Genomic DNA, 25,117 nt, shown 5'->3' with positions numbered 1-25,117 from the left:
AGTTTGTTTTCATTTTGTATTCATCACCACCTTCTGTGAGCAGCTAAAAATGTAAGGCCCACATGACAGCTCTAGTTCCCTCCTTCCAGGCTGACCAGTGATTATTTTTTCATGAGGACAAGGACCACTTCTGGAAAAAAGTGTCATTCCCTGCAGAAATAAACAAGTGCAAGAGGACTGTTGGCAAACACTGGGGTGTGGCGGGTGGCTCCACAACAGTGCCCCTAGCTTTAAGACACTCTCCTCAGTGGGCCGCGTGACTTGCTGGAGTTACAAGCTGCTAGAAAATGGTTTGGGATGAAAGTGATTCTGAAGAGCCAGAAGGGCTGACCGCAGAGGACTCAGCCTGGAGAAGCCAAGGAAACACCTAGCTGCAAGTGGAAGAAGCCTGCTCTGGGTGGGAATCCACGTTTTAAACACATCCACGGATAGGCACATTGCTCAGGTGAACTGTGCTCTTCTACATTAAGGTGAAATGTAGCAGTATCTTGGACATATTCCCTCCCTGCCAGCTCTCCTTTCCCCCACTCTCAAGCTGGCTCCAGCTCCTCCTGGTGGCTTTTCTTTCTTTCTGTCTTTTTTTTTAGGGCTCTTTATTGGCTCCAAATGGAGGAAGGGTGGGCAGGAGATGATTGGCTAAGAGAGGCACTGCCTGGGCTCCCTCCTCCCACACCCTCCCTGAGGAACAGCTGGAATGAGAAGTGGGAGGAGAGGCCGGGATTGGCTGAGAGTCGCGGGTGGGTGTGGTGAGGCAGCACAGATGAGGCATTTACCTGTCTAGGTAAGTCAGGAGCAGGTCATAGGGAGAAAGAAGCAAACAGTGGGAGGCAGTGGAAGCAGTCTGTCTCCATCTCTGTCCTTTGAAATAAAAGGGTACTCCTGCCTTCTGGTCAGTCCCCAGCCCAGTAGAGGTGAGTTCATCATTAATCTACTACTACTTATTCTGTAGCAAGAGAAAGGACTTCAGGGGAAGTTGTAACTGCAGGGGTTTGTAAAGGAGAGGGAGATTGTCACTCTACATCCCAGCTAGAGGCTTTCTTTTTTGCCCTTCAGTTCTCTGCACCCAACCTGGGATCAGAGAAGCACCGTAGCTTTCTGAGACTGGAGACCAGACTGGGAAACTCTCATTCACTCATTTAGGTTGGGCAAGCATACTGTAGAAACAAGAAAAGAAAATAGGTTTATTTTAGGAAATTTTCATCACTGAGCAATTGAGATTGAGCTGTGAATTTGGAAGGGCGCTCTTGGCGTGGAAGTTCTCAAAGTGTGGGATCACTCAGGGGAGGAGAGTGCCTTGGTCTTCCAGCACATCTGTAACAGGAAATTCTTCTAGGACCTTATCAACCCAGGGCCTATCTTTATTTAAGTAAAGGGTGCAGTGTGTATATGTTTGATGGTGGTGGTTAATAATGGAGTCCTCTGTGGTCAGGTGTGCAAGTTGTTTGTGGTGCGATCTGAATTTGGGCATGTTGGGAAAGCTCCCAACTCATGATGCCGCCTCATCTTTGGAAAGAGACCGTAGATAGGCCAGCTACAAAGCTGAGTTTAGTTGGGTTCAAGCCTGTTAATAGGTTCAGACACTGGGAGGCAGAAAGCTATGTGGCTGTGCAAGGGCCTCACCCACATTTCTATTTTCGCAGCAGCACGTCTACTCTGGTGAGACTCAGAGCAACACCAGACCGGGGACTAACTCTACTTTGTGGATCTCAGTGTGTCCTAGTGGCAGTGTGTGTGTGACAGGCATACCTGCACAAGGAAACTGGACGTATAAGTAGAGTCAGAGTAGCACATCAGCTCCCTATTAGCTGTCTTGTGGATGAACACTGGCCCATAACCCTTCTTTTCCTCTTGGTGCAAAGGAGGAAGTGGCATCTTCAAGGCTAGGCTCTCAGGGCCTGGCTCACTCAGCCCTGAAGGCCGTTTGGATTTCTGGTCCTGCCAAGTGGAGCCTTAGGCTCCCCCACACTGTAAAGAACCAGCCCACCACGTTCACTGCCAGAGACTGCAGACTTGACAGCAGTGACTGACACTGGCAGTACCTTAACAAGGCTTCTCTGTGGGGAGACTATTTCTGCCCATTTTTTCTCTCAATCCACTGGTGAAGGAGGCATTGAGATGTTGCTTAAACGCACAGAGAAGCTTGCCCCTGTGATCACAAAGAAGGAGATGCACATGGTACACATTCGGTCGTGCTGGCGCTTGATGCAGTATGGTCTCCAACCCAAGGCCCACTTCTGAGTAGTCAGCAAAAAGCAGAGACTCCAGGTCTGAAAGAAACAAAAATCTCTGTGACTGCTGAGAATAGGAGCTGAGCTCTTGAAGATGATGGGCCTGTGCTCACAGGAGAAGGTGACAAGGGAGACCTGGGCCCAGTAGGAACAATGAGGGATGGGACTGGAGCTCATTCCTGCCTCACCTACTTCAGACGCCAGAGCTCCACGTGTGCTTCATTTGCTCCTTTGGAGGCCTGGCTGGTTTCAGCAGCACAGTTAATATTTATTGTGTCTTTGGATGGGTGACCCCGACTACGGGCTGTGCATATTTCCTAACCCATTCCCTCCTCAAAGTCTCAAAAGTAGGCCAAAGGTGAAAGATATCAAATTCTTGCCTTGACTATTTTGCTGGTTTCTCATACTTCTTATCAGGCAGAACAGGAATACCTCCAGTTTCGATGGCTACCCTGATACAACCTCCAAGTTTCAAGGTTGTAAAATTGGTAGATGGAAATTCAACATTTTGGTTGGGCCAAGCTGAAAGTGGAAAGAAGAAAAACATTTTTTACTGTCCCAATTTTTTGGATCATAAAACTAGATATAGAGATAAGGTGTCAGCACCCAGGGCTCACTCAGCTGTGGTTTTGGAGCTGGTTTCATTGCTGCAGTGAATGTGTGGGCCTGCGGCATGATCTTCAGTGGTATTTGGCGCCATTTCTTTACTCTGAAAACATGTATACAGTGTTGGGCAATAAACTGTCTAGAAGGACAATGCACAGGCCTTACGGACAATGCACGGTTTCAGGTATGAGGTGAAGATCGAAGGGTGACCTTGAGGATTTTCTTATTTAGCCAGGGGTAGCCAATGACCCTTCATTACGTGTGTACCACCTGGCATGTGGCAGTCACTGAAGTGCCCCCTGAGGGGCCCAGATGCACGGATGCCCTTTCCATACAGGTAGGGGTATTCTCAACTTCCCCTAGGAAGAGGTCACTCTCAGCCTGTTGCCATGTGACCCTGAAGATCCAGTCAGGTACACGAGAACACATTGCAAGCAGCAGCACGCTCTGTCCCTGTGGGGCGCTCCTATTGTCTGTGCGTGTGATGCTGCTTCAGGGTCTGGGGTCAGAGGGTGGCAGGCTTCTCTGGGAGAAGGAGAAGCTCACAACCACCAGATAGCACAAGGCATACTTGGAAGCTAACTTTGCCTCTGAAAGTAAGAGGCAGCATCTGTTCAGCTATTCAGAAAGAATATTATATTTCTTACAGCAAGTCACCTGAAACAGTTAGTATCCCAATTGCACATACACAAAAAAAATGGAGCCAAAAACTAGACCCTTGTACCCATACCAGCTTCTGAAAAACAATGCCTTTGTCTTACATGGATTCATACCCCTGGTAGTGTTAGGTGCCTATAATTATTAATTCATCTGAAAGCATCACCCTGATTCTACTCAACCATATAGTCTCAGGAAAATCAACAGGTATGAAGACAAGAAGAAGCCTTCCATCAGCTTAACCCAACAGACCCTAGAACAGATGAGGTTATTCAGCCAGCATCACACTTTCTTAGGACCTTCTGTGTGCCTTACCTTAGGAGAAATAGGTCTCCTTGGCTGTGATAGTCTCAGACCTACAGAACATAAGGAATGGCTTGGTGTTCTCTTGACTGGATCGTCCTTAGTGGAGCACATAACTGAGATGACCAGACCTCGCCCACTTGATCCTTTCTTCAATGTTCTCCATACTGAAGCACTGACCTCATGAAGAAGTCCTGCAACCTATCTCACCAGTGTTGATTTCTCATTGGGCTTCTTTGGTATCTCTGTTCCTCTGGTCCCCTTCTTACCTCTTGAGAGGTACTGAGCTCTTATAAGAATCGTACATGTCTGGCTCATTTGGGACATTTCCTTTTCTTTCCCCCATGTCCTACCTTTCTCTCTCTGCCCTATTTAGGAGGCTCCACCCAACCTGAAGAGGAGCTCTATGAAGCCATATATTTGCCAGCTTATAGGATTACAAGGCTGACTCACCCAACCTAGCCCCAACCTGATATTGTATGTGCTGGCAGAGGCCAAAGGGATATCTGTCATTGTATCCAAAACCCACGTCCCCTGATGTCAGTTAGACATTTTACCTTATATTGGGCGAGTACCTGATAGGTTAAACTATGGCATGGTGTGATGGGAAAAATATCGATTCAGAATTAGATAAACTGTATTCTAACCCTCCCCCAATCTTTTCTTTCACCTTGAAACTGTGTTTGGATCATAATTTCTTCAGAATTTCATTTTGCATACAAGAGGCGCCCTTCGGCGAGCTGTAAAAGGCTCAAGTCAATAACTTCTGAGGATAACCCACTAATATTATAGACTGCTAGACAGTGTTAGATTGTTTAGTTGAATTCAAATACCTATAGTATTTAGATGCCAATAGAATATTCACCTCTGAGAGGACAAAAAAGAAAAAAGGATACAAAGGAAAGATCATTTTGTATTTATATATACAAAATAGTTAGGATAAATTTATAGCTACTTTCGCTTAATTCAATGAGAAGAAAGAGGTGTACTAACAGTGTTTGGACAGGATATCCTGTCTGCTTCTTGTACTATGGATAACCACTAAGAAGATGACAATGTACCGTGTATTGACTCTCAAAACTGTCCTATTAATCAGCTGTGAAACTGTCTCATTCATAATTATTTCTCAATAAAAATAAATAAATAAATAAATAAATAAATAAATAAATAGAGGCATCCTTGGTCTGCTCAGCTGTGATGGAAACTTTCCCACAAGGAGACATGGCAGTCCTTAGGACTTCTTCAGTGGGAAAGCAACCACAGCTCCCTTTGGTAAAATGAATTTGAAATTTTTCCCCAAAGATCTGAAGTTGGAAAGAAGCTGCATAGAACATTTTGGTTGTTCATCTGACACGGGTTAGGGAGCTTTGCTGGGAACATGAACAGCAGCAGAGATGATGCACAGGAAGGAGGGAAACTGAGTTCATGCCAGCCTCTGTAGGTACCACGTTTCTCTCACAGGCTAGGGAGCCGGTGAGGACCATTGTAGTGGTGGTTGTGATGGGTTGAATACACTATGATAGCAGCTGATAATTATTGGGTCTTAAACAGTGCGAAGTGCTTCCTGTTAAGTATGATGGTCTTACTCCACTGTATAACAGTCTCATGTGGTGCCACTAGGAGCTGCCATTAAGGGGCCTGTCCTTTCCCCAAGCCTGTAGTCTCTCATTTCACTAGAGCCCTTTATTTCTAAACTCCTGTTTCCCTTGCTTTAGGGAGTTAGTTTGGTCCTACATGGATTTTATTTTTTCTTATTACAAGAATAATTTTATCTACTCCTTAAGCATGAGTATTTACTACCAATTAAACTATTTAATCCTTACATCAACCCTATTTAATGAGGAAAAGCAGGCTTTGTTCTAATCAAATAACTAAGTGGATCAGCCATTTTGAATCTAGACCCGAATACCTCCAGATCCCAAGCAATATTTATTATTTATACTAAGAAAAGTATAAGCTTTCTGGTTCAAAGAAAAGAATAACCAAAAAAGCCCCAGAAGTGCCTTTCCCATTGGACTGCCTCTGCGCCACCTAGGACTCTGTCTTTCGAATGTGTTTGAGCCAGCCTGTGTCCTTCCTACAGGCTGAGGTGGTGTTCGGGTCATGGCTGATCATGGTCTCCTTCCAGCTCTCTGCTTGCTTGGTGCCTTTGCCGCCGTGCTGCCCCAGGGCCTGGGCCGAGCCTTGAACAAGCCTGCCTCACACATGGCTTTGATTCTTCTCTTTTCAGGCCCAGCTTGGGACACTCTTCGCTTCCCTTCGCTTCCCCTCTGGGAGCCCCTTTCGCCACCCCTGCTCCTTGCTTCAGGCGATGCCTGAGAGAGAGCTGTGGCCAGAAGGGCCTGGCTCGGAACCTGGGACCCGCGTCGGCAGCCACGACAGCATGATGAGCACCGCCTCCGTCCACTCTGGATCTGTATGTACTCTCCTCCTGCAGCTGGCCACTCTGCACACCTGCTGCGCCCTGTCTGCTCCCAGCCATGGCTCTCTGCACCTTCTCTTCCATCTCCTTCATCTGTCAGTGAAGCACAGTATTAGTGGGTGCTCCCTACCTCTGAGTCACCCCCAACTTATGAAGAATAGGGCAAGACAATCTTAGAGAGGAAAACCAGACCAATAAGACTTTTTCCTCGGACTTTCCATAGGGTGAGGGATTGAGTTGAGGAGAAAGAATAGGCCTGCAATTTGAGGTCATGGTGGAAACTAGAACACTGTTGTAGCTTGGACTCTTGAAGTTCTCCACAGTGAGTAGCATTACTTTTTAGTCTTTTCCAAAAATCAAAGGAAGTAAAGTAATTAGGAGCCTAAGTTCTGGAGCCAACAGATCTGGGTATTCTATTATAAGCCATATGACCTTGGGCAAATTACTTAATTTGTCTAGGCATCAATTGGCTGGGGTTTAAAATGGGAATGATACTAACCCAATTCATAGGGTGGTTTTAGGGAAAATATGCATGGGATATAAAGCACTGAGCACTTTCTGTTATATAGAAAAGAAACAGCCCATCTAAGAGCAGAGTGTGAGAAACTCTTAAGTTGCTTATTTGTGAATGGTATGGAATTAACTAACTTTTCTGGGCACAAATTTAAGACTTACTTATTGCTAAGACCGATATAAAAGACTAAATCTGTCCTCTATCCACCATCAGTAAACATTTCTGCATTGTTCATCCTTGTGACATACATAAATAACCCTGGAGAACTTAGATTTCATTGTTTTATATATATAAAGATTTGAAAATATAATGTATGTGAGGTTTGCTACTGAATGTCCAAGATGCTTAATATATTCAATGGATTATAAAAATGGAAGCGAAAAAACAACAGAAACACAAAGTAGGGGGCTGGGGAGATGGCTCAGTAGAATAAGCGCTTCCCTGGCAAGAGCAAAGGCCTGAGTTCAATCCCCAGTTCTGCCTAAATAAATAAATAAGAAAGAAAGAAAGAAAGAAAGAAAGAAAGAAAGAAAGAAAGACAAAGTAAACGTGCAAATGGTCTGTGCAGAATCGCCTCTTGACCCTACAGGATGGGAACACAGAGACAGCGCACTGTTTCTACAGGCGGAGACCAGTGTGAATGCTCTGTGTCACTGGACACAGAATGTGACAGAGATTAAAGGCTTTCAAAGTGAATGATCCATAAAGGAGAAATTAGAATAAACTTATCCTCGGCCAGTCTGTTCCAACAGGATGAAGGCAATAAAGATTGTTGTTCTAGTAATTTCAAGGGGTTTTCCATGTAGGTCCCAGTCACTTATTGGCCAGGTAACTTTTAAGGGCAGAGGCAACTGAAAAAGTGTTGTTTAACAGCCACCCTCCCTCCCCCAGGGATATAATTGGGGCCATCTCGAATTTTTCCCTTGTCATCCAAATGGATCTGGAGAATATATAAATCTAAAGTGTTGCAAACATCAGAAGACTCAGGCTAGGTTTCTGGTATTCTTGCTTGTCCTTGTGGTCTTGTCCTCAGGCTCCATCCTTGTGGCCTGGTAGAGCATGGGCAAAACTATCAGAGGTAGCCACAATATCTTCTTCCAACTATCCCTTTGTGCTTCTCATAATGAAAATGACCTGCTTTACTGTCTGCCTCATATTTAGTACTAGGTTGCTTTCCCCACCAACCAAACCAACCAGTTTCTCCACTCTCCTCCCTGAAGTTAATATTTGCTTAAGAAATACACACTTACTTGAATGTTAGCCAGAGCCAAATGCCATCAAGTAAGTAAATACACAAGAAAATCTTGCATGGAATGTGTTTCAAAATGTAGATTATTTAGTAAGTTTATCTGTGACTAGTCATGCTGCTATTCTCATTGGCCTGGCAGCCAGTAGTTGGCTGTATTACCTGTTTGTCCTCATACTGTCCTTGACATACCAGAACAAGTATGCAGAGTACTTTGAAAAGTTAAAAGTCATACCATTCAAGTTTCGGGTCAAATCACTGTATTGCCCACATAACTCAGTGAAGTGGAAGACCCACATAGTGGAATACTTGACAAGGGTCAAGTAGAACTGGAATTAGAACTGGGGTCTTCTGATCTGTGTGTTCTTAAGCTTCCTACCCAGAACTGAGCAGGAGAAAGGCTCCTGCCGCCTGCCTGTTCCACCCTGGAGGTGGGTACTGGCAAGCCCCCAGCCTGAATAGCTCTCCCATACGTGGTACCTTGTTTCAGGAAGAAACAGCTTTGCAAGTGCAGAACCAAGGCAAGGTTTCCAGCTCTTCCACTTCCTTTCCTCACAGGAGGTTGGTTCTGGTGGGGAGGGGCACCAGTTTCTCCAGAGAGAGCTCTCTCACCACTCCTTCTCCCCGCAGAGTGATCACAGCTATGACTTCCTGTCTGCTGAGGAGAAGGAGTGTCTGCTTTTCCTAGAAGAGACCATTGGTTCATTGGATGCTGAGGCCGACAGCGTTCTGCCTACTGACAAGTCTGAGCCCTCGACAACTCCTCAAGGTTTCGGGGTGCTCTCCATCACCCCACTGGCTCCCCATGGTAAGACAGTCTCAGGAGCCCCACCAAGGAAATCAGTGTTTCCTTCTGGTCACTTCCCACCTTGCCTGCCCTCTGATCCCCGGGTCACAGGCAGAAATGAGAGCCATAACCCTCACCGCACTCTTGGCCTCGTTCCTGGAGGGAAGGATGGACCACCAAGAGACCAGCTCCTATGTCTTTCTTGAAAGTAGCCGAGGCCTGAGAGTAGAAAGTGGTTTGGTCAGTTGCTACCCTCCCATGAAGAACTTCTAAAGAGGTCTGATTCTACAGATTATGAAGCAGACAGAGCGGCCTGGAGAGCCCAAGATAGTCTGGAGAGCTAATCTGTGTGGCTCAGATGATGAGGATGAAGGAGATAAGAGGAAAGGCCTCCACAACTTCAGTGGGTGACACCGTGAGGCCTTGGCTAGTGAAGGTGGAGAGCCAGTGATATTTAGGCCCCCTAAGAACCATAGTACCTGGACATTTGTCCCAGGGTATAGGGAAGACTATTTTTGAGAACAGTTCCAGTGGTATCGGAGCTACAATCATTTATTCATTCATTTAGCAATTTGATAATGCATTTATTGACAGTACATTAGACTGTCCCTGGAGATAGAGGAGGAAATGTGACATGGTGCAAAACTGTCCCTTGGGACTGAGTCACTGGCCTGTGGACCTACAGCTCCTTTTGGGCTTACTGGAAAGAAAGATGCTATGTCACTCACTGGTGTAGGGCACTGTGCTACTACATAACTGCCCAGATCTCAAGAAAGTAAAAGTTGAAGTATCTGGGAGCCTTAAGATAACTAGAGGGAACTGTCCCAAATTCCCCCAACTCTGGTAGATCCATAAAAGGCCTGGAGAGCCCAAATGAAGGATATAGAGCAATCAGGCCTACCCACCAGGACAAATAATTCTCAGTCTTGAGGAATCTGCTGTTATTCGTCTATTAGTATAGATTAGGGTGTTGAACATTTTAAAAAGATTGAGTGTTCAAATTGCAACCCAGAACCTACTTATTTATTACAAAATGCCAACACTACAATTAAACTTGAGTACTAAGGTTTTAGTGTGGAAAAAAATAATTCATACATTAACATGTTTTGTCCTAAATGAAAAACACAATCACAACATGCCATACATAGATTTGCCACTACTGGTCTAGATGACATTCAGAAAAGAGTGTTGCCCCTTTAAAAGCAAACAAAACAAAACAAAGCCTGCCTGTTGCTGGCTGGAGCCCAGGGTCTGGGCCTATTTGCTCCCTCTTGGCAGCAGGGCTCTCACCTCCACACGCTCTTTTTGCCTATCCACACAGGAAACTCAGAGGAGACTGTTACTCTGCAGAGACCAGAGCCCAGGACAGTGACCGAGGCATCCTCGTCTTACCCTCCCGAGGCCCAAGGCCTGGGCCGCAAGTCTGGCTCCTATAGTCTCCCAAGGAATATCCACATTGGTGGAAACCAGAACCTCAGGCAAGGCACCACCCAGACCAACAGCTACTTCTCTGCGCGAGTCTCTGAGGGGCACCTAGCAAAGCCCAAGGAAGGCGCAGCCAGCCAGAGCAGTGAGCCACACAGGGCACCAGCCAGCCCCCGGAGGGCCAGCCTGCACCTGGACACGGTGCTCATCCCTCCACCAAAGGCTTTCCAGGACGGCTGGCCAGAGCAGGGTGGGAAAGACAGTCTGCCTAAAGGGCCAGGAGAGCAGAGCCATACACCCCCAAAGACAGCAGAGGCCATGTCCAATAAGGCCAGCAAGAAAGTCACACCAGACAGCCCTGGACAACCACAGCCCCCTCCTGCCCAGCCATCTCAAGATGCTAGAGCTAAAGACACTCCCCTCTCATCAGGGGATGATGCAAATGCTCATTTGGCTCCCCTCACTGCCCCGAAGCCCAGGAAGCTGCCACCTAACATTGTTCTGAAGAGCAGCCGAAGCAGTTTCCACAGTGAGCCCCAGAGCTGGCTGTCCCGCCACACTGAAGCTGGAGACACTGGCCACACCTCCTCCTCCCTGCAGGAGCAGAGGAAAGCACGGAGAGAAGCACTGAAGAAACTGGGACTACCTCAGGATGAAGAGGAGCCCAGCCGCCCCCTAAGCCACCCTGCCAGCTTCATCAGACCCAAGAAGCCCGCAGATCAGGGCCCTGCTGCAGTCCCAGCCCCAGCTCAGCCAGCGGCTCTGACTCCAGCCTCAGCAGCTCTTCCTGCTGCAGGGAAGGCTCCAGTCCCGACGATGGCACCAGTGGGGGGACCTTCCCCAGTGAAGGTTCCAGCTCCAGCCCCAGCCCCGGCATCCTCTCCAGGCAAGGCTTGCGTTGGTGGACAGGAAGCCCCTCCAGGACAGGCCACAGCTCACAAATCCATGCCAATTCCCATTCCCAAGACCTCCAAGGCAAGTAGTCCCCTGACTAAGCCAAAGCCGGACTCAGGCCTGACTCTCCAGGAGAGCAGCATCCCAGGCCTGAAACAGATGAACTTCAAGTTCAACACTCTGGAGCGTTCGGGTGTCGGGCTGAGCAGCTACCTCTCAGCTGAGAAAGACCCCAGCCCCAAAACTAGCACTTCTCTGGGAAAGGACTCTGTTTTGCAGCACACATCTCCCAGTGTGCTGCGTAACTCTCGGCCACGCCCTGCCTCCCTGGGCACTGGGAAGGACTTTGCAGGTATCCAGGTAGGCCGGTTGGCCGACCTGGAGCAGGGCCAGAGCTCCAAGCGTCTGTCCTACCAAGGACAGAGCCCTGACAAGCTTCCCCGGCCCCTCTGCGTCAGTGTCAAGATTTCCCCAAAAGGCGTCCCTGATGAACACAGAAGACAGGCTCTGAAGAAGCTGGGACTGCTGAAGGAGTAGCTCTGCCAAAGAGTAAGACTCAGGAGGGACTTGGGGTCCACTCAGGAGCCTTTGTGACCTCAGAGCTCAGGGCGGGCTTGGACAGGCTTTTCAAAGATGCTTTTGCTCTTTGAAATGAAGAGAGGGAGAGACTGAATCCAAGCATATGTTCATATTGAGAGTCAGGAGCCTGCATGGACATAGCTTGACACAAGAGGGTGTGTGTGTCTGTGTGTGTGACGAGTTGTATATATCACTGACATTATTTATGTAACACAAGAATCATTGCTCAAAGCTTTGCTTTTTTTTTTTTTTTTTTTTTTTTTTTTTTTGTACCAGGGGTTGAACTCAGGACCCTGCATTTGCCAGGCAGGTGCTTATTCTGCTGCATTATCTCTGTGATCTCAAAGCTTTGCCCTTGTAGAAGCTTTTTTTTTTTTCAATGGGTAGAGTTCAGCCTTCCCCAGAACTGAGTGTGGGGAGGTGGCCATGCTGGAGAAGGAAAGTCAAGTGACACAATGGATATGCCAGTCACTTTAAAAATTACATTCTGTGCACGAAGGCTCCCTACCATTGACAGAGATTCACTCCCATCTTGCTGGATGCTGTCTCAGTTCAGGCTGCTGGACCAGGCTGAGAACCAAGAGAGGTGGCTTGTTATCTTTTCACTCACTGCCTCCTCAGTATCACTCAGCCCTGCGACAACTGCTCCAATCGCTGATAGCAGAACAACTCCTGTGGATCTGAGAAAGCACGAGAAATAACCACACTCACCTCCACTTCTGCCCAGGGCGTCCTTGTCCACAGCCTTGATAAGTTCAGTGAGAAACTGTGCTGCAGTCCACAACAGGCGTGCCTGTTCTTCCCGTTCTTCCTGCTTCAGGCCTTGTGTGTATGACTGAGGGTAGATTTCAAATGTCCTCAGTTCCCATGGTAGAAAGCCAACACAGTGCATAGAGTATCGGAGCTCAGAGGAATCTTGGGAAAGCTCCCATCGAGTGCTACTGGGGAGGATAAGCTACTCATCAAGGCTACTCTGCCATTCAGTACCAGCAGAGATGGGAACCCACTTGGCCCTGCCTCCCTTCTCTAGAACTCTGGCATATCCACACAGACCTTAAAGGTCCATGGTCCCTGTCCATGACTCAGCCCTAAGGCCCTTTAAATTTTTTTTTTTTTTTTTTTTTTTGTATTTAGGACAGGGTATATAGGGTGTATGTATAGGGTCTCACTGCATAGATTGGACTTAGTGATCCTCCTGTTTACAGCCACCTAAGTGCTGGGATTACAGGCACGTAGCACCTTGCCCAGTCTCAATTGCCATCTCAGCATGCCCTGGGGATGGGGACGGCACAGCAGACCTGGGGATCGAACCCCTGGCCCCTGTGCCTGCTTGCAGGTGCTTTAATCTTCTGAGCTATTTGGCCGGCCCTCTAAGGCCCTTTGACACCCTAAAGTGTCTTCTGAAGCATTAAAGAAATGCTCAGGATAATATCCAGATTATAATTTTTAAAAAATTTATCTTCAGAAAGTGGATGTATAACTTATTCTCAACCAGGACACACCTCTGCCCAGTTTGCCTGACCACACTGGAAAACTTGAGCAAACACCAGAAGAGGGTCATGAGAGTGTGCAATGTGGGTTTCTGAGTATAGGCTTGGTGACTAGACATGGCTAGACATGACCCTTGCTTCCCCTTGGGAAATATACCTTATTCATGGCTTTGACTGGGTTGGAATCTAGAACTTCCAGATGTAAGGTGCCGATAAAGCAACTGTTGTTGGAAACATGCCCTCAATGTCTTTGAAGCATTTCTGGGCCATTTCCTTACAGATCCATCACTGCTGAGTTCAGGATTTCTGAAAATGATCAGAGTTAGGGTAGGGATGACACATAGCTCCTCCCTGCCACAGCATGTGCTGTGTGGGTGTGGCGGTTTCTATGTACACTCCTGCACACACCCAAAAGCTTGCTGCCACATTCCTGGCTGTGGGGGAGAACCTGGACTGTCATGTCTCCCATGACATTGGCCAAGCTGTGTCTTATTCCAGGCTCCCAAAAGAGAAAAGGCCACTTCTAGAAGACTGATTCAGCATGCTGTATTAAGTGAGCTGCTTTGTTGTATATTTCAAGATACAACCTGGTTCCTTATTCATTAATTGCCCTGATGAAGAGGAAACAGGAGACTAGATATCAACTGAGATGTGGCAGGAATTGGGGGCTGGCATCAACACAAGGCTGACCAACATGGTGGGGCAGGTGTACTACCTGCTACAGTGAGGCAGGATACTTCTCTCCCAGGCAAACCAGACCTCCACACAGCCTGCACTTTTCCCGTCTGCATCTTTATCCCAGTGATGTACTTGTGTCCCAAATTCTCTTAACCTTCCCTTGTTATTTAAAGATACCATGCATCTCTATGTCCTTACCCTTCAAAGAGTATATTCTGCATTAAGACAGATCTTTGGGATTCAAGAATAGGTAATAAATCCAAATGTATAGGTAATAAATCCACACTCAGACATCTTCATTTTGAAGAGAGTCAAAGAGACCCTTTGAGGACATCCACCCCTCTATCATGCGATGCTAGACCCACTTGTGATGACATCAGCAAGCCTGTTCAATTGTTTCCATACAGAATTTCTTTTCAGTCCACCTGAGCTGGTTTGGGGAGATAGTAGTGGGCTGAGAGCTGCTCTTCTTAAAAGGATTTTGGGTCAAAGTGTGTAAAGATCATTTGTTTAATTTTAAAAGCCAAATGACAATTCTTCCACTTGACCTAGGGTCTCCCTGCAATAGTCTTGTTGCTACTGGACACAAACCATCTGCCAAATACAGGTGCCGGCCTCTCCCCAGCCTGGCACAGCTGCATCTGTGTCCTCAAGTGTGTTACTGGATACCTTTGAGTCACCACTCATGGCAGTCCTGACTCTGATTCCAGGGTAGCAGGGTAGACCGATGTGCCACCTCACACTGAAGTCAGGGGACAGGTTGACTCACCTCCACCTGCAGCATGAAATGTGGTCTTGCTGTGGGTATGTGTGCAAACACTGGTGTTTGTTTCATGGAAGGAAGACCCAGTGAGAAGCAGGAGAGCAGCACCCTGTTGAGGTTCTGGCTTGGAGCTGGAATGAAAGCTGAAGAGTCTACATGATGTGTGATGTGTAAGATGAGCCCCTCTCTCTCCCCTTTGGGTCACTTTTTGTCAGTGTGGGCAAAGAGAGGTCACACCGTCGGCATATGAAGCTGTGCTCTAGACTAGCAGAGGTGGGGAACAAAGGAGTGGACAGGAAGGGCTGTGCCCATCTCCATCAGAGCCTACGAGGAATGTGGGCACAATGCTGTATTCTTTTCCTTATGAGAGTGACTATGGAGCACATCCATCCAGGCTTATAATCAAGTTCAATTCCATCAGTCAGGTACTCTGGAGAAATCCTTCAACTTGTTGACCCTCAGAATTTTCCTTTAAAAATGGAGAAAATAGGGGGCCAAGCAGATAGATCAGTGGTCTAAGTGCCTGGCAAGTGCAAAGACTCGAGTTCAATCCCTAATACTGCATGCTGTGCCAGCCTTGGAAGCAGGCATGGTGGCACATGCCTATAATTCCAGCACTGGGAAGGCTGAGACAGGAGGATCACTATAAATCTGAGCTGTGTAGTGAGACCTGTATCAAAAACGGAGAAGTACCACCACCCTTTCATAATTTGGGGGATACATAAGTGATATCCAATCTGTGATGTTCAGGGCTTGGCACAGTGTGGCTACTCAGCAGGATAGCATTGTCTTCCGTATCTTCGTCTTTTCTTGAAGGAGCCAAACACGGGCGGAATTGGAAACCAAAAGCTCATCCAACTCCACTGAGAGGAAAGAAGTTGAAGGTCCAAATTCACAGAGAGTCTGTGGCACACCCTCCAGGTGACTCAGCATCACCCACGAGTTTCCAGGAATTTTAAAAGAAAAAAATCAACCTGAATCAGGTTTATGCCTGGGGAGGCTGATGCTACTGTTTTCAGATTCGGAATCCTGAAACCCAGATTTCCCTTGATTGTCACTTCCATGCTGCTCGTGACCATGTTTTATTTCATTATACTTCCCCTAAGTTTCTGTATATTGTTTTATAGTTATTTTAAGATGGAAGGGGAAGATCTTATGTAACAGGAGAGAACTCTCTGAAATTAGAGAAGCTGAGAGGTTTTTAAATTACTGGAGCATACTTTCCGAAGACCTGGCAAGATGGCGGAAGTGGAGCAAAAGAAGCAGCGAACCTTCCACAAGTTTATCTACCGCAGCGTGGACCTCGACCAGCTGCTGGACATGTCCTGCGAACAGCTGATGCAGCTCTACAGTGCTCGGCAGAGGAGGCAGCTGAACCGTGGACTTCAGCGGAAGCAGCATTCACTACTGAAGCGTCTACGGAAGGCCAAAAAGGAGGCACTACCCACGGAGAAGCCCGAGGTGGTGAAGACCGCCTTCAAGATATGATCATCCTGCCCGAGATGGTGGGCAGCATGGTGGGTGTCTACAATGGCAAGACTTTCAACCAGGTGGAGACCAAGCCTGAGATGATTGGCCACTACCCGGGAGAGTTCTCCATCACCTACAAGCCCGTGAAGCATGGCTGGCCTGGCATTGGTGCCACTCACTCTTCGCGTTTCATCCCCTCAAGTAGCCACCTCGCCAATAAAGCCACCACTGCCCCCCCAAAAAAAAAATTACTGGAGTATTAAAAAGATAGAGTAGGCATCCTTTTTAAATGAACCAAGAATTAGTCATCAGGAGACAAGAAGTGTATGACATGACCTCTCTAAATCCTCTGGTGTCCCTGCACCGGAGGGACACTGTGAGCTGCAGGAGTCACCACCACTATCACAGTCATCACTGACACTAGGATGCACATGAGTTAAAAATGGGAGAGATTTCCAGTTCAGGTTGCCATTTTCTCTTGCTCATTATTGCCTAGTGAAAGCATTGTCCTTACTCACTGCTTGCCATGTGTCCAGAGCTCAAAATCATTTAAAACACGATGGAGGGGCTGGGGAGATGGCTCATAGAATAAGTTTCCGCAGCAAGCGCAAGGGACTGAGTTCAATCCCTGCTTCTGCAAAACAAAACAAAAAAAAACACGATGGTGTCCTAAGCCCTGGGCAGGTGAGCCTTAACTGCTCAATTCATTGCACTTTTAATAGAGACAACTCAGATTCCACAATCTCCTAGCATGACAGCCCAGAAATACATGCTGCAGAAAGTCCAAAACGGTTAGTTGGGAATGCAACACCCTGCCAAAAATCTCACAATAGTCTATACTTCAAGCAATTCACAGGCTTGAAGGAGATTCGGGATTTCCAATGCAACCTCACACTTAGAGAGGAGCTCTTTTTACATATGTGTGTATGTATGTTTAAACACATTCTGCATATGTATTCAGGAAGATGGATGGACAGGTGGGTAGATGAGAAAGATGAAGGGGGGATAGGCAGCAAGACAGAGAACACAGAGGCCATAAGCATAGGTCTGAGAGTCAGGCTCCCAGGGTTTCTGTACCTCCATTGCTTTTCCAGCCATCTCTTTTTGCTTCACTTATTGTGTATTTCAAGAAATTATATACTAATATAGTTTTTTAAAAAATAGGAAAAAATTACCTTAAATTATAACATGCTGGAACCCTCTAAAGTAAGTCAATAGTAATACTCCTTGCAGTTGTTATGAGAATAGAGTCAAATGGTGTAAAACAGATGAAAAATATTTAACTCACAGCTCAGTAAATGCTATTAACCTTACTGTTACATACATTTGTACTGTAGATGTCAGCGGCCCCCCCATGAGGTCGAGTCCCTTGGGAAATCAAATGTTGTCAAGTTGTTTTTGTTTTAATATATTTGGTACAGGGTCTCACTACACAGCTTGGACTCGTAGTGATCTTCCTATTTTCAACCTTCCTAGCGCTGGGACTATAGGTGTGTGCCACCATGCCCAGAATCAGTAACCAGTTCAGCACATCCGGGGCAGGGGTTGAACTCGGTTGCTGTGCTTGCCTAGGCAGGTGCTTAATCTGTTGAGCTAACTCGATGGCCCAAGTATTTTGTTTTATTTGGAGGTTTTTGGTAGAAGATGAGATGGGTGGAGCCAAAGCAGGGGTCATACCTTACATCCCATCACACTCCCAATCTCCTTCTCTTCTTTTCCCTCCCACCTTGTAGTCCAACCAGGAAATCCACCTCTCCGCCCATTTGGGGACCTCCATGATCTAATCATAAACCCATAAGACTTTTCCAAAAGTTCCTCATGGGCGAACAGAGGAGACTCATTGGAATCAGCTCCATGCATGACTGAAGGGGCTCAGGCTACAATAGAAGGCCCTTTCAGTGTTCACTTCCTTCACCTGACCCATGCCACCGTCTTCCCAAGGGCTGAGGCATGCTCCACAAAGGCCGCCTTTTGGTTGATTCCCTGCACTGTGAGCTGTTTGGATTCTGGGAGATGTCTGTCACCTTCCCCCTATGGCACTCTCCTGCCACAGTCCTTCAGGTAGGGGTGTCCTTGCATCGGGAAAGTCTTCCCAGGTTGTAGTGGTTAAAGGAGATATCATTTGGCCATGGTTATGTCATCACTGACACTTTCGAATGGGTTGAAAACAGGCGCAATTCTGGCCTCACCTTCCCCATTCCTCCTCTGCCTCAGGAATCAGGGACCCATCCTGTTCCTACTAGCTGGGGAGAAGGATTATCCCAGTGCCCCTGCCCATTTTCAGTTCTCAGCCTCCTGCAGGAAGAAGACCAAGTCCCTGCCAAGATTCCATGGTGGCTCCTCTTGTCCTCTCATGGGGCTGCAGTGCCCCTGCCCCAGACTGCTGCCCTCTCATTTCCAGACATAGGAGTCCAGAAGACCTAGGCAGAGCTCTCCATTTGGGGAGTTTCCTGTTGGGCCACTGCTCTGTGCTCCACTCGAATCTCTCTGTTTCTGTCTGTCTCTGTTTCTGTCTGTCTGTCTGTCTGTCTGTCTGTCTGTCTGTCTCTCTCTCTCTCTCTCTCTGAGAAAATAAGTAATTATCTTACAATTAAAGAGATAGATACTTCTTACAATGGGAGAAGGGAGCTATAAATTCAAAATGGAGACTAAGTGGACACTGATACTGAGTTGGAATTGGAATTCCATGTGAGTTCCTAGTGAGATAGATAGGTAGGTAGGTAGGTAGGTAGGTAGGTAGGTAGGTAGACAGATGCACACAAAGATAGAGATGTGTCTGTCCTAGCACTATGGCCCAGTAGGGCCATCCCCATAGCAATGGGCACATTTGACACCTAGACCTTGGTTTTTAAACACTATTTTCTACAAAATGACACTAGAAGTTGTTGGAGAACTCCATGACCAGAGTGTAAAATAGACAAAATGAAGGGCTGAGGAGATAGCTCAGTAGAATTAAGTACTTGCATGGCAAGCACAGGGTCCTGAGTTAAATCCCCAGTACCACAACAACAAAACAAAACAAAAAAGAAAAAAAGAAAGAAAGAAAGAAAGAAAGAAAGAAAGAAAGAAAGAAAGAAAGAAAATAGACAAAATGAGCCTGAAATATCTTATAGAACAAAAAGGAAAGGAAATATTCAAACTCTACCAGCAGCCTGTCACAGAGATATAAAAGCAAACACAAAGGCCTCTCTGTCCCTCAGGGCAAGAGCAATGCAATAAATAGCAGTTCCAGATTATGCTTCTCAGAACAAAAATAAGTAGCTAAAATTCCATGCTGCTACAATCAAATAACCTGACAAATAGCTAAATCAGGAAGAAGAGTTCATTGATCCTCAGGACAATTTCAATAAATAAAGGTGAAATAAATGACAAAGGTAGGAGAATCATAATTGGACAAATACCATAGTGATAGTTTTTGCCCTCAAGGTTATTAATAGTAAAATTGATGGAAAAAATAAAGAGAGATATTTAAAATATTTTTCTAAAAAAAAAAACCCTTATTTGTTATAAGGAAAAAATAATACTTATGCAATAAAAATCGGTCAGACACAAGTTTAGCCAAGTGATCATTACCAACATTAACAGCACCAATTATGACGCGTATCAGCCTCCTAACCTTTTATTACCATGTGTAAGGAGGACATGAAGTCACTTCTGTGGGGTTCTCACCAAAAATGTACAACCTGACCTTAAACATAAGGAATCATCAGACAGCCACAAATTGAGAGATATTCCACAAAATAATTGGCCAGCACTCTGCAAAAGCACTGTAGATGAAAAGCCTTGAGGAATAATCACTCATCAGAAGAGACAACAGAACAGAATGAGTGAATGCAAGGTGGTATCCGGGCTTGGATCCTGTATAAGAAAACTCACTCCAGCTTAACACTCTTGGTAGTATGCTATACAAGATTGTTTGCATGTGGGAAAGCATGCTAAGGATTATGGGAACCCTGTATTATTTTTACAGCTTTCTTAAAGTTGAAAATCATTACAAAATTAGAAGTTAAATTAACATTTTCTTCCAAATTAAAAGTTGAAACAGACATGGCATCCCCTTATGTCTATACTGCTTTAGGATGCAGACAAAAATCTTAAAAACACAAATTCTTTGTTCTTCAGACCACAGCATAGACAGTCCTGCTCCCTCCCTGCAGCCTCCTGCCCCTTTTCGAGCTGTAAGGACCCTGCCAGTCTGTGAAATTCATCTCTCCCTCAAGGAACTTTCCTCATAACTATTTCGTTAGTGTCTGCTCCCCCAATCCTGAGCTTCACAGGGTTGGAGACCATGTCTCATGGAGACCATGCGCACTGCACAGCATGCAGCCTGCAAGAACATTCAGTGGATGCTGAACAAATGATTGACCAGGGTTTCACCAAGGGCCACCATCCCTGTAGCTCAAACAAAAGGTAGGAACCTCTGATTCACCAAGTCTCAGATATACCTTTTCAATGTGCAAAATTTATATTGGAGCCTACGAGGAACTAGGAAGTCTGCTTGTTCACTAGGCTCATTAAGCAAACACTTAGACCTTGTCTCTACCCAGACCCTAGGATGGAGGCTGGAGAAACCTCTATCCAGAGTTGGAAAACCTTTCATCATGACTCTGCAAGACCTTTAATGTCTGGAGATGGAACAGGATAGGGGAGTCTAGAATCAGATGTAGGTGCTCATCTTAAGGGTTGTAACAGGAGGTAGCATTTCCTTCCGTTCATGTACACAAGACGTAGGGCTAGTTCCTTGTTGCTCATATCATCTACCACCATGCACAGCTGCCCTCTGCCTTGTGCCACCCTGCCTTGGAACCAGCTGATTATGGACTGAAGCCTTCCACAAACTGTGAGCTAAATAAACCTTTCCATAAAAAGAATGAAAGAAGAAAGAAAGAAAGAAAGAAAGAAAGAAAGAAAGAAAGAAAGAAAGAAGAAAAAAGAAGAAAGAAAAAAGAAAAGAAAAGAAAAGAAAAGAAAAGAAAAGAAAGAAAAGAAAAGAAAAGAAAAGAAAGAAAAGAAAAGAAAAGACAAGACAAGACAAGACACAGGGCCAGGTGCTTTCCCTGCATGGTGTAGTTTGAATCTTAACTGTCCCCTGAAGACCCTCAAGTTAAGGTTCAGGCCTCAGGGTCGCACTATGAAGTTGTATGGAGACTTGAAGAAGTGAGGACTCCAGGAGATCTTTAGGTCACTGAAGGCTGCCCTGGAAGGGGCCATGCGACCTCAACCCCTCCCTGCTCTCTTTTGCTCCTGGCCATGATGTTGGTAACTTGCTCTGCTCCACACTCCTCATCTTCACCACCTGAGGCCCCCATCAGAACCTAAAAGTAACGGTCTGTCCAGCTGTGAACCAGCACCTCCAACACTCTGCCAGGATACCCTCTCATTATAAGTTGATTATATCAGGTGTTTGTTATAGTAATGGAAAACTGACTAACACACTGCATGTCCTGTTTAATCCTCAAAAAAAAAAAAAAAAACAAAAAACCTAGTAGTAGTGCTACTTTTAGAAGAAGAACAGAAAGCATAAAGACTTTCCTTATGTCACTCAGCTAACAAGTGGGATCAGGGCCAGGCCCCTCCCCCTGGCTTCTGGTAGCATGGCTTTGCCAGACGCAAACTTCCTCACTCTGTAGGAACTCAGCATCTGAGTTCTATTTACTGGCTCTTCCAGTGGTGAAGCACCTTGGGTCCCAGCACAGTGGGTTGTCGCACTTGCTTCTTCCTCCATGTGACAGTTATGTCCTTGGAGCAAATCTCTTGGCATCTCCATCACATTTCCTGGTTCTCAGAGAGTTTAATTTCATGTTATGGGTACATGTTTGCAGTACAAATGATTGCCTTCATCACAGGGAGTGGGTATCACAGAGTTGTTTTGAGATTCACACGAGATCCACATGCATAGGCCTTTCCAGTGTGCATGTGTTAGTAACTCTGCTTCTCCAGCACAGAGACAGACCCAGAGCAGCTCTGGATGAAGTTGGTTGCTGGCATGATGATTAGCATCTGGGCTGTGAAAAGTAGAGGGCTTTGGTTTTGCTGCCCAGGGGCCTTCAGAGCCCAGCTCTTCTCAAACCGGATCCACAGAGCCTGAGCCTCTCCTCATTTCCATTTCAACTCCCCTTTACTGAGCCCATTGTGAACAAAGCATTGTCACATCCAGTACCTCATTGAATGCTTCTCTCTCTCTCTCTCTCTCTCTCTCTCTCTTTCTCTCTCTCTCGTATTAAGGCTGACAGAATTCCTAAGTTGCTTGAGTTTATAAATTAGTAGTAAGTAGATTAATGGACTTGAACTTGGGTTGGTTGCCACCAAAGCCAGTGCTGTAGAAACACACAAATAACTTAGCAGACATTAAAAAACAGCTTTTAGGCACAGGTAGAATTACCTGTTTTATATATGAGAAAAATGAGTTTCCAACCATTGATGGGGCTCTAAGAATAAACTAGAGGCAAGAGTCCAGGCCCCCTGGCTTGGTTTACTATTTCTTCTTTCATTCACTCACTGTTCTCTGACATAGCGGTCTACCCAGTAGTGGAAAAGTGCAGATGAATAAGACAGATCCAGATCATAGCAGAGCCAGTGCCCAGTGAGAGCCAATGGTATGTAGTTACAATAAAGACAGTAAGGATCTGGAACCATAGAGTGGCGTTCTAAGAGAAGATGGGAAAAGCCTGGAGAAAAGCTGTTGCAGAGGAAGTGGCTCAAGCCAAGAAAACGTGAAAGGGTGCAGTATGTTTGCAGAACTGTCTGCAAACATGACCATGCCAAGAAAGGAGGCCTGAGAAGCGGGCAGTGGGAGACTGTGGGTGACTCGTGCACTGTGTTACCCTGCAGGCAGTGAAAAACCAATGTGGCTTTAACGTAGGAAGATGCTAGATTCAAACTGCATTTTACAACACTCTGTCCAAGGCTGAGAAGAGGGAAACTGATTTAGAAATTTTAGCAGCCAAGGATGCATTCGGCTACAAAGAACAGAATGCCCCTTAGTGTAAACACAAGGGAATTTTTTGTTTTTGTTTTTGTTTTTTCATCAGGAGTCTGAGGGTAGGTGGTTCCTGACCTTCATCTGGGCTGAAAGCTCTGGGGTTCTCCCCGTTTTTTCCTCAGTGACTACAAGTGTTGGGGGCCACAAATTCACAATGCCTAGTCCTACAAACTTCTCTCAAGGATAAATGGAGGCTTGTGATGAACAGGATCACCCTTTGGAGATTTCCATTAACCCTTTAGGGATGGGGCATCCTCTCCCACCCACTAAGATTTAAGTAAGACCACTGAAATTAAAGAACACTCCCATGTCAGATCCTCCTTAGCATGAGATCTTTTCTGCCCTCTTGAGTCATCCCAGGATTATCCCTACCTCTGAGTCGTGGACCTCTGAGCCTCCTGCCACCTTGAAACTTCCACCACCTCTCCTGTCATTGCACACAGACCATAAGTAGGGGCTGTCCTGGAGTGTCTGTCTCTGCCATCTTGGGCACTGGCCTCCCAGCCCTCCTTCATGCATTATGGAATTTGTCTCTGTCTCTCATTTTGTCCTTTGCTGTACTCCTCGTGCAGGTGGCTGGGGATCTTGGCCAGGTCCCCCACAAGCAAGATGCTGGCTCCAACCTTGCTATCGATATTCAAGAATGAAGAATGGTAATAATGAGTGCAAGTTGTATTCTTCCCCACTTTTTTTTTTTTTTTTAAATCAGAAAGCAAAATCTTTCCCAGAAACTTTTGACACCTTTTCAAGTCTGGAAAGTGTGGGAAAGAACTGTCACACACTATTTCCAGCTTTAAGGGAGTCTTCTCCTTTTTCACAGTTGCCTGCACAGAGAGCTATGTCTGAGGATTCTGTTAGCTGATGCACAATGTCCCCAACAGTCCAGTGAACATGGGGTGGCTGTAACAATTCTAGATATGTTCAGGAAGCTAACTAGCAGTTGGAGGCTGATAGGATATAAGGTGGAGGATAAAGAGTTGAAAGCGGCTTCCACATTGCTGGCCTGGACAGGCAGACAGAGTTCAGTTTGGCACATAACTAAGTTTCAGGTTGCTGTGAGATTCCCAGGTCAGGTAGACTGTGGGGTTATAGCGCCAGAGAGAGAGACACAGAAACTGAGGTCACTGTGTGTAGGTAACAGCTGACCCTAAGCAAGGACGAGATTGTCAGAGGAGGGTGAGCAGAAGAGTCTGGGTCCTTCCTGGCTGAGTCTCTGGAGATATCTCAGGAGGCAAAGAAAAAGCAGTCCATGGAGAAATCTGCACCTCCAATTTCTCCACAGTCCTTGCTGTGTCTAGTATCTCTCCTATTAAAAAATTAAAACAAACCAGACCAAAAAAAAAAAGTGAAATCTTTCTAACTCCACAATCTCGAGGCTGAGGCTGCCCAGTGGATTTCTCCGATGATGACAACGTGTGTGTCTGCTCCGTCCACGACAGCATCCACTACTGCCATGGGCAGCTGTCAAGCACTTGAGCGCTCAGTGTGGCCAAGGAACTGAGGCTTTAACTGTTTCACTTTGCTTGTCTGCACAGCATTCACCTCTATCTAATCGGTCTTTGCTTGCTGTGCTTATTTTATTTGCTTTCTCTTTTCCTAACCAAAAGGTGAAGTGTGTGAGAGCAAGGACTTTTTCCATCTTGCAAAATTCTTGGCATATCGCAAGCGCTCATTAAATATGTGTTCAATGAATATATAAAAGGGGGTTGTCTGCGACACAGCAAAGGGAGAGAGATTTCCAGAGTTAGGAGTTGCCTCTTTCTCCACCTTCTCTTCTCCTGCTCCTTCCTTCGCTGACCTAGCATCTCCTCCCCTTTCAAGCACTAGCCTTGGGAGAGGTGTGGCCACAATCAAGTGTTTAGCAAACATTTAAAGAACAGGGTGTGTTGTACTCAGGCCGTGAATGGAAAGAGGGAACTCCCAGGTCATGACGGAGTCACTGATTCTGCCATCAGAAAGATTCTGATGTGGGGAATGAGAAGGTATAAAAATCCTTCATCCTAAGACAGGAAGCTCTGAGCAAATGTGTCACATCAGCCTGTACCTTCACCATATGCTACTGCATTCAAAGGC

At 46.1% G+C, this 25,117-nt stretch overlaps 1 protein-coding gene and 1 pseudogene across 1 annotated transcript; both read left to right on the top strand.

The window, feature by feature from the left end:
* Window positions 1-769: 769 nt before the first annotated feature.
* On the top strand, window positions 770-11,879 carry CUNH1orf116 (chromosome unknown C1orf116 homolog). Its single transcript, XM_023701237.1, has 4 exons — window positions 770-911; window positions 6,025-6,210; window positions 8,607-8,784; window positions 10,085-11,879. Exons 2-4 carry the CDS (start codon window positions 6,106-6,108, stop codon window positions 11,617-11,619), a joined length of 1,818 nt encoding a protein of 605 aa, XP_023557005.1. The 5' UTR covers window positions 770-911; window positions 6,025-6,105; the 3' UTR covers window positions 11,620-11,879.
* A 3,330-nt stretch (window positions 11,880-15,209) lies between these two features.
* Window positions 15,210-16,610, top strand: LOC101588674 (annotated as a pseudogene).
* The last annotated feature ends 8,507 nt before the right edge of the window (window positions 16,611-25,117 follow it).

This window comes from Octodon degus, unplaced genomic scaffold (genome assembly GCF_000260255.1).
Source record: "Octodon degus isolate 3935 unplaced genomic scaffold, OctDeg1.0 scaffold00131, whole genome shotgun sequence".
Taxonomy (NCBI): domain Eukaryota; kingdom Metazoa; phylum Chordata; class Mammalia; order Rodentia; family Octodontidae; genus Octodon; species Octodon degus.
Note: the sequence above shows the minus strand (reverse complement) of the source record. Positions and strands in the feature narration are given on the sequence as shown.

Excerpts from the sequence above, each read along its gene's own strand:
- CUNH1orf116 (XM_023701237.1), top strand. The coding sequence starts at position 6,106 with ATGCCTGAGAGAGAGCTGTGGCCAGAAGGGCCTGGCTCGGAACCTGGG. Across the intron at positions 6,211-8,606 it reads CCTCCGTCCACTCTGGATCT|AGTGATCACAGCTATGACTT; the intron begins GTATGTACTCTC and ends TTCTCCCCGCAG. Across the intron at positions 8,785-10,084 it reads CACCCCACTGGCTCCCCATG|GAAACTCAGAGGAGACTGTT; the intron begins GTAAGACAGTCT and ends CTATCCACACAG.